At 53.0% G+C, this 11,715-nt stretch overlaps 3 protein-coding genes across 3 annotated transcripts; 2 read left to right on the top strand and 1 right to left on the bottom strand.

The window, feature by feature from the left end:
• Positions 1 to 5,151: 5,151 nt before the first annotated feature.
• On the top strand, positions 5,152 to 6,632 carry BO80DRAFT_351785 (uncharacterized protein; the record flags this gene model as incomplete). Its single annotated transcript, XM_025715597.1, has 2 exons — positions 5,152 to 5,357; positions 5,420 to 6,632. The coding sequence occupies 2 exons, from the start codon at positions 5,152 to 5,154 to the stop codon at positions 6,630 to 6,632; spliced, it is 1,419 nt and encodes a 472-aa protein (XP_025577102.1).
• A 752-nt stretch (positions 6,633 to 7,384) lies between these two features.
• rrp36 (putative pre-rRNA processing protein) lies at positions 7,385 to 8,783 on the bottom strand. The gene is made up of 2 exons (XM_025719109.1): positions 8,566 to 8,783; positions 7,385 to 8,513 (listed from the first exon to the last, which is right to left on the bottom strand). The coding sequence occupies exons 1-2, from the start codon at positions 8,734 to 8,736 to the stop codon at positions 7,599 to 7,601; spliced, it is 1,086 nt and encodes a 361-aa protein (XP_025577101.1). The 5' UTR covers positions 8,737 to 8,783; the 3' UTR covers positions 7,385 to 7,598.
• A 161-nt stretch (positions 8,784 to 8,944) lies between these two features.
• Positions 8,945 to 11,712, top strand: BO80DRAFT_500973 (NIF domain protein). The gene is made up of 2 exons (XM_025724266.1): positions 8,945 to 9,172; positions 9,236 to 11,712. The coding sequence occupies exons 1-2, from the start codon at positions 9,053 to 9,055 to the stop codon at positions 11,306 to 11,308; spliced, it is 2,193 nt and encodes a 730-aa protein (XP_025577100.1). The 5' UTR covers positions 8,945 to 9,052; the 3' UTR covers positions 11,309 to 11,712.
• Positions 11,713 to 11,715: the final 3 nt, after the last annotated feature.

Genomic DNA, 11,715 nt, shown 5'->3' with positions numbered 1-11,715 from the left:
AGCAGTGAGCACACGCCCCCTCTGCCCACATGGAAGCACCAATATTAGCAACAGGGCCGTGCAGAGCGGCGCCGTTGAGACTAGATCCAGGCTTAAGTCGGGGTGTTATTTATTATTACTTACTCCATATCATCTCTCCCAATGATGGGAATGTGATGTGACCGTTTAGATATGCCGCAATCACCGTGATATTAAACTATTTCCTTGGCATTGATAGCAGATATGCTGTGGGTGGAATGATGATGCGAGGTCCTCGGAGATAGTACGTAGTGGTTATCGTCATTAATATGAAGATGACTCCGTAATGACGAGCGATATGGCGTGGATGGGGTCCGTCGAGGCGATTTTGCATGGATCAGGGGAATACTATTTAACTTGCTCTCTGGGTTGCCGATGGCGTGGCTGTCGGCAGCATAATTGGGTCATACTGTCCAGGGAAGAGTGGTGTATTGTGTTGATGGGGAACGGACGGAGGACGGAGGGGTTCTCGCTCCGTCGCACATGGTTTCTAGGAACGACGATATCGCATATGCAGGGCATAATCTATCTCGTACCGGTTCATGGGTCCTAAGAACTCAGAACGTTCAAGTATCTAGCTTTGCCGAGCAAGTTAATCGAAAGTCGAAACCGCACCGCGAACTTTGCATCGTCCTGGAAATCTCAGCAACCTGACATGTCGAGACCCTGTGATGTGACCACCCATGGTACGACTCAGCAGGTCAATAATTTCTGGAGACGGCAGGGCGGACCCATAAACTAGTGGTTCACCGGACTGGATGGCAAGGCCGTTCCTTAATCTTATTTGCAAGGAGCACACGTGGGCCTGCCGGACATGGTCGAGTTATACCCAGTCCACAGGTCCGTCGACGGTTATGTACATAGCGGGTTGGGAAGTTAGATAGCAGGCTGAGCAGCTGTTCGACGATTCAAGCCAGCTGGTGCCAACTTCCCACTTCCCCGTGATCGAGCCGACTAGTCTAGCTGCTACTAGACCGAATCTCACTAGCGATCCCCGGGTTGATGAGGTGGTCCCGTTTAATATTACTCGCCTCGTGGAGCGGAAATGAGGGGGCAGCGATCGGCCCGGTTGATTGGTCCAGGAACCGGACGTATCCGCAGGTAGTTTTGATCTTCCTCCAGAATCCAGATAGCATGGATATTGGATAGTAGTAATGGATATCGCTTCCACCATCGTACCTCGGGACGGATGGATGGAGCCCTCCATATGTTACTATCTATCACCATATTGCTGCTCAATCAATAACCAGCCCCCCCCCGACCGATCCACATCCAATCCAACCTATTAAACGAGTCACGCCGACGCCGGTCCTGCAAGCATCAGCGCTGCAGCTGGAACAAGGATTGAGTAATAGTAATATCTATGCCACCGGCCCTGATGCAAGTCCGACCTGTGATGGAGCCATTCTGCATCGACTACCAAACCCTCGCGAGAACTAATTGAACTCTCTGGGCCACCTAGTTGTCGGTATGTGGTTCCGCGCCTTAGTTCCTGAGAAGTGGAGGTCCCAGTGTCAAAGTACTATCGGTAATCGGTATACGAAGGAAAGACGGTAATGAGAAGGGGACGATGAACTCGGTAGGTCCGTAGGAACCACAGTAATGAGTAAAGACAATCATCTATACGGAAAATTCCGTAGCAATTTAGGCTTTGACTCCGAAGACAAGTTTGACAGGCCCCATGTTTTGCATTGAGTCTTGTCTGAGTCAAGCAAGTGTCTGGCCGGCCGAATTGGCCGTCTGACCACCGAGCCCAGGCGGGCTGGTTGCACGAGGCTGGAACAAACCCAACAGTCGTTACACCCGGACGGCATCTCGGCTATCAAGGTTGAACTGGCTGTCTGGCTGTCTAACTGTCCAATTTACTCCGCGCCTGCACTGCAAATCTGATTGAGACAATAGTGTTGTCACAGAAAGCGAGCTAATCGGGCGGAGATGGCAGGGTTGGAACCCGAAGTTGATCTTCCTCCCAATAGTTCGTGATGCATGTGCTGGACGGGACCGCGAGAATTGAACACGAAACTGAATCGAAGGCATGGGAAAAATTCTGCCTTACAGTAGTTCGGTCGCTCGGGCCCCTTGGGATGTCGTCAACCAAGCAGTGCCGGGCGATCACGTCTAGAATTTTTAACTTGAGGCGGATGTGTGCGGGTGAGCAACGATGGGGGAGCGACCGGGCAGGTCAACTGATATCTGATGAATCCCTGGCTGGACCCGGAGTCCCACGGAGTCCCTTATGGATTGCGATAACAGGAAAGTTCTTTGGTTGATCTGGTCAGACTACGTACTCCATACTAGGAACCCGTTGGGGGCAAAGAAGCACAGTCAGACATGACATTGATTTCGAACAGCTGGTCTTCCCGGCCAGATATTATTTTTCAGGCGACTGTTGGCCCGTCTCGGGCATGTCACAATGCGACGCCTCGACAAAGACCAGAGCCGATCGTCGGACTGTGCCGCGGGATGATCGATCGATGGATGCATCGTGGAAGACCTGGTTGCCTACATTATCCGGATTAAGACTGACTAGTCCTATCTCCTTCCAGGTGTCCTGTTCTGAGAGGAACGTGGGGAAATGTGAGATGTCAACTTCGGGTTAATTTGTAAAACCCAAATCCTCTGGAGGGTGGAATAATAATCCTGACTGCAGGATGGGAGGGGAACGAGGGAGGTTACTTACTAGTAAGGAATTAGGATCATGTCTGACAGAAGGGTGGATTCATGGATCGGGGCAGGGACTATTGTTTCCACCAGTTTGGCGCCGGTGGATTCGGGGATGGTGAGGGACGCTGGTGTCGCAGGTGCGTCGCCACCAGGGGGAAGGGAACCTCTTTTTCTCGCTCCGTTACCCACCTGGCGTCGGACACCGACGATAGTTTGTTGGCACGGGATGGAGAGACAAGGTGACAACCAACCCTTTTCCTACCTTTTCCCACCCCGGTTGGGGTTTATCTAGATAGAACAGTGGCTGGAGAAGAGAAGCCAATATGGAATTCAAGATACGGAGTACACCCCCTCGAGGTGAGCGCAAAATTGCCGGCCGGTGACTGGACAGGGAACGTGAAGTTCCAGCTGTCTCACAGGCCAGCGGCAGTTCCTGGATCTCCATAGGTCGGATCCCGGATGGGTCGCAAGGAAGAGCCCCTACCTTACTTTAGTCGGTCGGGCCAAGAGGTACCTTTGTTCTGGACTGTTCATGCTGGGAATTTTGCTCGTTTTTTTCTTTTCTTTTCTTGAATTGCTTGTATTTCCCTCCTGCTCCGTGAATATGGCAATGTAGACGAAGTAGTCAGTAGACCGGACTCCCTAGACAGTCAGATGAAACAAATCATGAACTTCAGCTCATGAAGAAGAAGAAACACGAAGAATGTTGGGTCTAATGGTGCCAGCCCGACCAGAGTGGTGCTACGGACTGTCCAACCGATCAGCAGCAACCGCCAATTGTCACAAAAGTGTCACATCATCGACGGACAAGCCCTGGGCGGAAACAAACCATGTCTCAGCTGGTGCCAATCAGGTGGAATCCCTCTCCACTTGGTCTGAGCATTCAGGAGATTATTGGGATTGATCCTAGTCGGCTTGTCTATTTTCGATTTTCTAATTTCTGTCGTTTAATTATTATTATTATTTACCCTTGGGGTGGTGCAGTTATTCACCTTCCTTCCCAGGTGGATGGGATATCCTAAACGTCCCTAGTAATGCTCTTAGCGAGATATTTGCATCCATGATTTTGGGCCTTTTAGCAGTCGTCTTCTATCTACTGCTCCTGGCCAAGTGAGTCTCGCCGCTTTCCCCACATCCCATTCATTCAAGGTCTCGTCGCTCCATTGCAGCCCAATTAATTCCCACTCCCTGTTTGATGCTGATTACTATTTCTCCTGCTCGTCTCGCGCCGGTTCCCTGCCCCCCCCGGTGTCTTTGACTTTTTGGGGGTTCTTTATTTTAATTGATCTGAGGACTTACTGTTTTATTTGATTTTTCTAAACACCCCCAAACCCTGCCGCGTGTTCGGATGGAATGGCACGGTCCAACTGATAGTCCTTTCATCGTTCTGCCTAGTTCCAACCCTCTTCTGCCACCGTCTCATCGAGATTGAATCGACCGGTGGGATTTCTCCTCCATACCGGCCATACCATACATACCTCCCCATACATCCCATCCATACAATAACCCCGATCTCTTTTTCTGTCTGTCGCCGTCGTCGCTTTCTTCCTTCTCACTTCTTCCCCATTTTGCTTTTTTCCCTTCTCTTCTTCCTTCAGGGCCTCTTGCATGTCGGGTTTGTTTTAACTTCCTTTACCCTTTATTTATCCATATTATTTATTCTTCTGGATTGATCTCCATTTTTTTTTCCGTCTTCATCATCATCATCATCTTCTTCTTCTTCGACTACTACTACTTTCCTCCCCCTCCTTCCCCCCTCCTTCCTCTCGGCCCATTCAGCTCGCATTGGGGGCCAGACCTGTCGACCAAGTACCAACTAATCGCTGGAGTGCTCTGGATCACTTCCGGCCTGACCGACCTCTAACCGTTGTCACACTGCCGCCGGCCAGCCTTAGTTAACCGCCTCCCTCAAGTATCTGACCACTCCCCGTCGTCGTCCCCCTCCCACCACCTGTTTGACGACCTTTCCCTGGGGTGCCACACTGGCGTTGATCTCTTTCCCTCTCCCCTCCACCCTCCTCCGCTTCCGTGTGCGTCGTGCTGGTCGTTCCTTGAGCTGCATCCTCCGCCCACCCCATCCTGAGCTTAACGTCGACCTCCCCCCCCGAAGACCACCACTACGATTAGCCGCCTCCGCCGCCGAGCTCTTGCACCCGCGCGCTCTTTTGATCGGTCTCGACTCACCCTCCCCATAAATCCGGGCGCCTGTCAAGGAAAAGCTTGATACTCCACCTGCCCCAGCCTGTGAGACGTTGGGTGGCACAGTCTTTGCCCCGTACAGGAGGAACACTCTATACAGTGGCTGTGTGAGACAGCTCCCGAGGGGGGTTTTTCGTCAGCCTTTATATCGGTCCAGCTTCTGGGCGATTCCCTTGCATCGACCGCCTCTCCTGGTCAGCTGTGTGTTTTCGCCAAGGAGCTTTCCCGCTCCTTCGTGTCCAGTCGAACAGTTCACCTTTCGTTATCATTATGTCGACCGCGGTTGCGCCTGCCCAGGCTGCTCCGCTGACTTCTCCGCGTATGACCCGTGATCTCAGTCCGAAGAATTGCCCAACATTGGCGCCTGCGACTTCAAGTAATCAGACGAGTACTACGCCGCCGCGGCCGTCCGGTCCTTCCCGGGATGGTTCTTCAGCCAAAAGCTCGCCTGCAGGAAAGAAGCCGACGTCACCGTCGTAAGTAATCTGGATCGGAATCGCAAGTTAGGTTACGGATACAAATGCTGACGTTCTAGCAGTTCGCAGGCCGGATCCAATGCTGCAAGGGTCATCGTAAAAAAAGAGCCCCCGTCTTCGCCCGCCATGCAGTCTCATACCCGACCTCGCCCCCGACGATTGGACCTGTCTACTAGCCTCCCGAATTCCGGAGGGTTGTCCGCCCGAGCTCCTGGCGGCCCTATGACTGCCCGGGAGGGCGTTAACATGCAAGAGGTCGGGATCGCTTGTTTGTCTCCTGGGTTCCAAACGCAAAATCCAGCCATGAGGGAGCAATTGCAGCGGAGCTTATCGGTTCGGGATCAGCAGCGATCAATCATCGAATCGCGGTTACAAAAATCTGCCAAGGACGACGGACCCGATGGAATAAAACCATCCGAGTCATTTGGCATCCCCAGAGCCGGTGCATCGAAGAGGAGACCCCCGCCTGGCCTCTCTATCGTGCCTCCTTCAGCGGCTCAATTCGCCAGCGAGCGCGTTATCCAATCCGCACCCTTGAATCAGACATTCACGGGCCGACATGAAGCGCAGCCCTTGACTCGTCACGTCGTGAACCAAAGTCCGACTCTAGGTTCCACGTCGCACATCCATCATGTTCCTGCCACCCAGACTAACAATCGCCTACCACCGCTGTCTGATGTCTTTGGGTCGGACGCTTTGGGTGCCCGCGATCGTGAGAACAGGGGACTATACTACCCCAGCGCGACCGCTGCCAACCCGCCTCAGTCAAACAATCTCCCCCCGATACCTTCTCCCAGGATCTCGAGGGATGCCGCACAGCCCCCCAAGCGCCCCCGAGAATACCGCTCTGCGGAGGAAGCCGTCCAAGAATTGTCCGGCGGGCGCGAGGAACTCCTCCCGCGCATTGTACATTACGGCGGCCACCAACCCCCGACTCCGCCATCTCCCCGTGTGAGCAATGGACCCCCAAAATCTGGTGTGCCTCACTCGGATGCTACGCCCATGGCAAACGTGCATCCCCCGCAGCCTGCATTGTATCCATCGGAGGCCACTGCTCGTCGCCGTTCGAGAAACGAGTATGAACATGAACACGGAAGTCCGCCGTTAGGCCACGGCCCTGACCCACACTATCGTCCCAATCCAGCCTTGGCCTCTGGCGCAAGCGCCACTCATGGCCCATTCGGTGCGGGGAGAGACTCCCCTGAAACCCAGCGCAGAAAGAAGGAGGAATTCCTTAGTCTCTGCGCCCGTGCATGGGACCTCTTCCATTCCTGATCTATGATCAACCTGTTTCCAAATTTATCTATGAGATCTGAGTCGGACTATTGTGGTGCATGCCCTTCCGGACCATTCTTGAAGTCCTGGCATGCGGTTTCCAGTGTGACCCAAACTTGAGCTTATACAAAGGTATGATCCAGCCGCGGGTGGTTGCTTGGGAGCAATGGCCCGCGCCTAGACTGCCAGTCCACAAAATATTGTGTGGCGAGAGAACGTGTCTGGAAACTATTTTCTTCTGGACATGATGAATATGCAAAACTACGACTACCGATATGAACAGCATGAACAGTCGCTCCTTGAACAAAGGGAGGGTGGAACCCTTCCCCTTCAATATACTTATCCCGTTTACTTTTCTGCTTCTTATACCATCCAAGGCCAGACACCTTCAGCATCGTCTTTGATTGATTGATGTCACTGTTCTTATCCTGTCGTTCTCGAATCTCTTCTCTTGTTGCTTTGGTTTTTTTCCCCTCTTCGGGCCCCTCTTTGGGGGCCCTGTTCATTTGGATACGCGGCGTTACTTTGTTTAGGGGTTTAAAGATCGTGTTCTTCGAAGAATCATGTCTATATTGTTTCGAGGACCTCAGATTTCGGTGATCCGTGTCATTGATTTATGGCTTGTTGCGATACCATTTGTTTTTGGCCTTTCTTCTACATCTGTTTATCTTGGTATAACAATCGTTATTGGATGACTCGTTGGGTTTTCCTTCGCCACCTGGCATTGATAATTATTTCTTCATTTTTACCGTGGGTTAGGCACACATACGCTTCGGAGGGTTGAATCGGAACTGGATAATGATAAGTAATACCGTGTTTGTCAACCGACTCTTGGCCAGTCATCGTAAAAATTGGGTCCCAGGGGACTGTGTAAGAAGAAGACGAAGCGGGGTGAAGACGCAAACTCTATGTACAATAACATGATCAACCTCACCAAGGCCAGACAGACAACGCGGTCATGGCATTCTATGCCACTCGACGACGTTTCCAGTCGCCGCCGCCGCCGCCTCCACCGCTCCTTGGCCCATCGTCGTTGCTCAAGCCTCTGCGCTCCATTGGCATCTCTTTCCGTTCCTTGGCCGCGGTCTTCTTTCGTTTTCTCTCCAGTGCCTTGGTGCGGTCCCGGGAATTCATACCCTCGTACTTCTTGAGCAGCACCTGCTTCTTGAGATCCGACTTCTTCAGATAGTATGGGTTGCTCTTCTTGCCTTCACGGATGAGTTGCTTCTCCTTCTTCTTATGCTCCGCTAAGATCTCCCGCTCTCGCTTTCTGTTCTCCATCGTACGAAGACGATCTTGGGCCGATCGGATGGCACCTTTCAGAGCTTCTTTCTGCTCTGGATTCTTCGTCTTGGCATATTGTTCCTTCAACTGCTTCAGTTCATCGGCGCGATACTCATCCAGGAAAGCGTATGCATTGCTCGACCCCTGAGGGTTCCTGCGACCGCCATGGCTCAGCACAGTCGGGTCAAACCGTGGATCTCGTGATTTGGGCGCACTTGGCGGCTCGATGACTGTCCGCTTGCGCGAGACAGCATACTTGGAGGATTGTACGGCGGGGGCATGTTTGGAGGAACGAGAGGGCCTCTCTGAGTCTTTAGATTTCGACAGCCCTTCTCGTTTCTGTTCGCGTGCCTCCCGAATCCGAGCTCGGATATCGTCCAAGGGGGAAGAGGCTGAGGGGTCTTCTGCTGGTTTGGTGGATTTGGATGACCGTTTCGCCTTGGGTCCCAGAGAGGCTTGCGCTTTGGCTAACGCACCGAACGAGATGCTGCTTAGTGAAGCCTGAACATCATCCTGAGGGGCGTCGTCATCGTCGTCGTCTTGGCTGTCTTGGTCGTCCTCGTCATCTTCATCTGTATCATTCTCGCCATTCTGGGACTGCGCCTTGGTCAGCACTGCAGATTAATATCCTGGAAGCCGCGAAACAAACCATATCATCATCCTCTTCGTCTAGTGAACCATCACTGGCATCTTCCGAGCCCGACTCGGCTGAACGTAGATCGTCGCTCGCCACGTCTGACCCAGACTGGTCCGAGTAGATCTCCTCGTCATCCTCAGCCACGGCTCGCACACGCCGATTCAACAGGTCTGAGATAGCCATCTTTCGATTGTGAGGAGAGATGAGCAGACAACCAGGGTCTGTCTGGATGATGAAAACCCAGGCTGGCCGGGCGGTGAAGCCGGTTACGAAAAAAAAGTAATGTTTCTGCCGCCCGCTGAGGCGGCGAGGAGGGCGGCTGGGTGCTGGTTGGTCTGTCGCGATTTTCCGGTTGCCATCTTCGGGCCTTGCCTTGCGACTCTTGTGTTATCTCCTCCCGCTTCGTCGCCGTTGTCGCCGCCGCCGCCGTTTTCTTCTTCTTTTGTCTCCGGGCTTGCGTCAAATTCCTGAAGGCCATTATTCCCACTGGTCATATCTAATGTCGCGGGCGCGCCAATGCTGCTCACTCCCACGTCTGCCTCTACTTGCTATCCGGCCTCGTCCCGCCTCCATCGCCCCCTCTCCTGATCGCAAGTTTCGAAGTGGGGGGTCTCCCAAGGTGCGTACTCTCGACGTGTTGGTCGCGAAGGGTAGATTTTCAGATAGTTAACACCCTTCACAGCTTGGCCCGGAATTAGTCGCTTGTCATCGCGCCCCTCTCGCACTCCGCTCATGCTTCCATTCCTCGACGAACCGACCCCAAGTCCCTGTCCGTAATAGCCGGACCGTCGATCCCAACATGGAACCCCCAAAGCCTCCTACAAATAACACATCCGGCGTTGACAATCGCATCCGCCCCAACGGCTCACCTGCTATTATCCCATCTGAGGAGAAGCCGTCATGGAGGCCGTATAAAGGCCGTTGGAGATCGAGGAAGGCGAACCGTAAAGGCACCGACGAACTCGATACGACGACACCGGAAAGTGCTACAGCTCCTAGCGCGCGGTCATGGCGACCACGACGAAACAAACAATTCGCTGAGAGGAGAGTGCAGGAAGAAAGGAATCTACAAGCATCACAGCCTGTCAATACAGCATCTTATACACAGGGTAATCCGACTCAAGCCGGTCCTTTGAATTTCGAAAACTTCAGTCCGGCTCCAACGTTTCCAGGGTTCCCGGGTGGCATGGCCATGCCAAACGAGACTGGCCTAGGCTTTCAGCAGCCTTTTTTGCAGCTTCCATGGGAGCAGCAGCAATTATTACCCCAGCATCCTCTGGGCCAATCCGCACATAATCCTCTCAATTTCCCTACATGGAATGATCCCGGCGCCTTTGCCGCTCAATTCCCTCCCATGCCGCCACCCGCATTCATGAACTTTGCCCTTACAAATCCATTGATGGCAATGCCCTTACTCGGCCCTATGGCCTTCCAAGCAGCCGGCTCTGCCAATACGCCCAGCCCCCTTCCAGAGTCTCCCTCAGCTGAACAGCGTGCAGGAGAAGCGAGACGGGAAGCTGCTAAGGGGTACAGAGACAGGGTTCGGACGGTTAAAGCCGACAATCGTAGGAGTCCTCGTTCTGAGTCACCCGAGGTTACGGTGGAACTGAAAAGACCCATGCCAACAAAGGCCTATCTCGATCAGTCGTCTCAACCGCCCAAACGAAACTTCTGGTCGCAGCCTCTTCTGGTCATCCTCGACTTGAATGGTACACTTGTCCACCGGAAAGACCGTTCGCTGCCGCCCCGATTCCAGAGAAGGGCGGGATTGGAGGATTTTCTAAAGACCCTGTTGAAGAAGTATAAAGTCATGGTCTGGTCGAGTGCCCGGCCCCCCACCGTTGACGGCATCTGCCGACAGCTCTTTTTGAGCAAGAGCCGCAAACGAGTCGTTGCAGAATGGAGCCGAACCCACTTCAAGCTACACAAGAAGCAATACAATGCCAAAATTCAGGTCTACAAAACCCTGGACACGGTATGGGCCGATGAAGGCGTACAGGCTTCGTATCCTAGCCTCCGCGCTCCGAATATCTCAGTGCCCGATACTTTCCAAAAGACTCGCTGGGACCAGACCAATACTATTCTAATCGACGACAGCATCATCAAAGCGAGCAGCGAACCACACAATCTCCTCGAGATCCCAACATTCGATGAATCTGCAGGCCCGGAGGACACTACTACTTTGGTTAAGGTCTTGAGGATTCTCGAGGAACTGGCCAAACACGACGACGTCAGTCAGGTACTCCACCACTGGCAACGTACCATTTCCAAGGGGTCCAGCATTCTCGACCTCGAGTTTGAACATGAACCTCAACCGTACGGCCCACCCACCTTGGCTGAGGTCACCGAAGCCCGCAAGCAACAGCGCAAAGCCCGGAAACGTGCAAGGGCTGCGGAAAAACGCAGGGGGGCTAAGATCAACGAGATAGGAGAGCATCTGGCCGCAAAGACAGAAGTGCCTCCCACCACCCTCCCGACCACCACCACCATCATTTCCGCAGAAACTGCAACAGCCGAAACTGACACCACTCCCGCGCACGTTTCTACTTTCTCCTCTCGTCCTCCGTCCCCCGCATCTTCAATTTCCTTGCCCGATTCGATCGCCGGTGGCACCACCGTCCCTGCTGGGCTCGAAGAAACCAATACCACCACCCACAGCAGTGATTCAACCAACCGCTCACCATCTCCCGCCCCATCCACTCAATCCGAGAACTTCCTTCTCGACCGGCTAGAGGAGTCATTGAAGAACGTCTAAGCGATTGATACTACATTACTCTGACTGCTATCTTATCCCTTCTTATTTGGTTTTGTCAGATATTCTGATTTGGAGTACATATCATTCGTCTGGGTATTTATTTGACTTGTTTGGGGTCGGAATTTTTGGGATGGGGGTGGGATACTGGTGTATTTATGGCAGGAGTGATATGTATATAGGCGGTGTTCTATGTAAGGATTGAGATCGCGGGGTTGGGGTTCTGGAACAAGAGCAACGAAGCCGGTCCGGTACTGGCTGGTTGCGATATGCATTAGGTTGGTTGGACTACTATGGGCACTGAGCATATGGGGCATGTGGAGTCATGGACGCATTTAGATAAGAGAACTTGCGATAGACTGCTTAATTAACGGATACAACAGTTACGAGGTATTGTTACATCAAGGACA

The sequence above is a fragment of the Aspergillus ibericus genome (assembly GCF_003184845.1).
Source record: "Aspergillus ibericus CBS 121593 unplaced genomic scaffold BO80scaffold_12, whole genome shotgun sequence".
Classification (NCBI taxonomy): domain Eukaryota; kingdom Fungi; phylum Ascomycota; class Eurotiomycetes; order Eurotiales; family Aspergillaceae; genus Aspergillus; species Aspergillus ibericus.
This window is presented reverse-complemented; position numbering and strand designations above follow the sequence as displayed.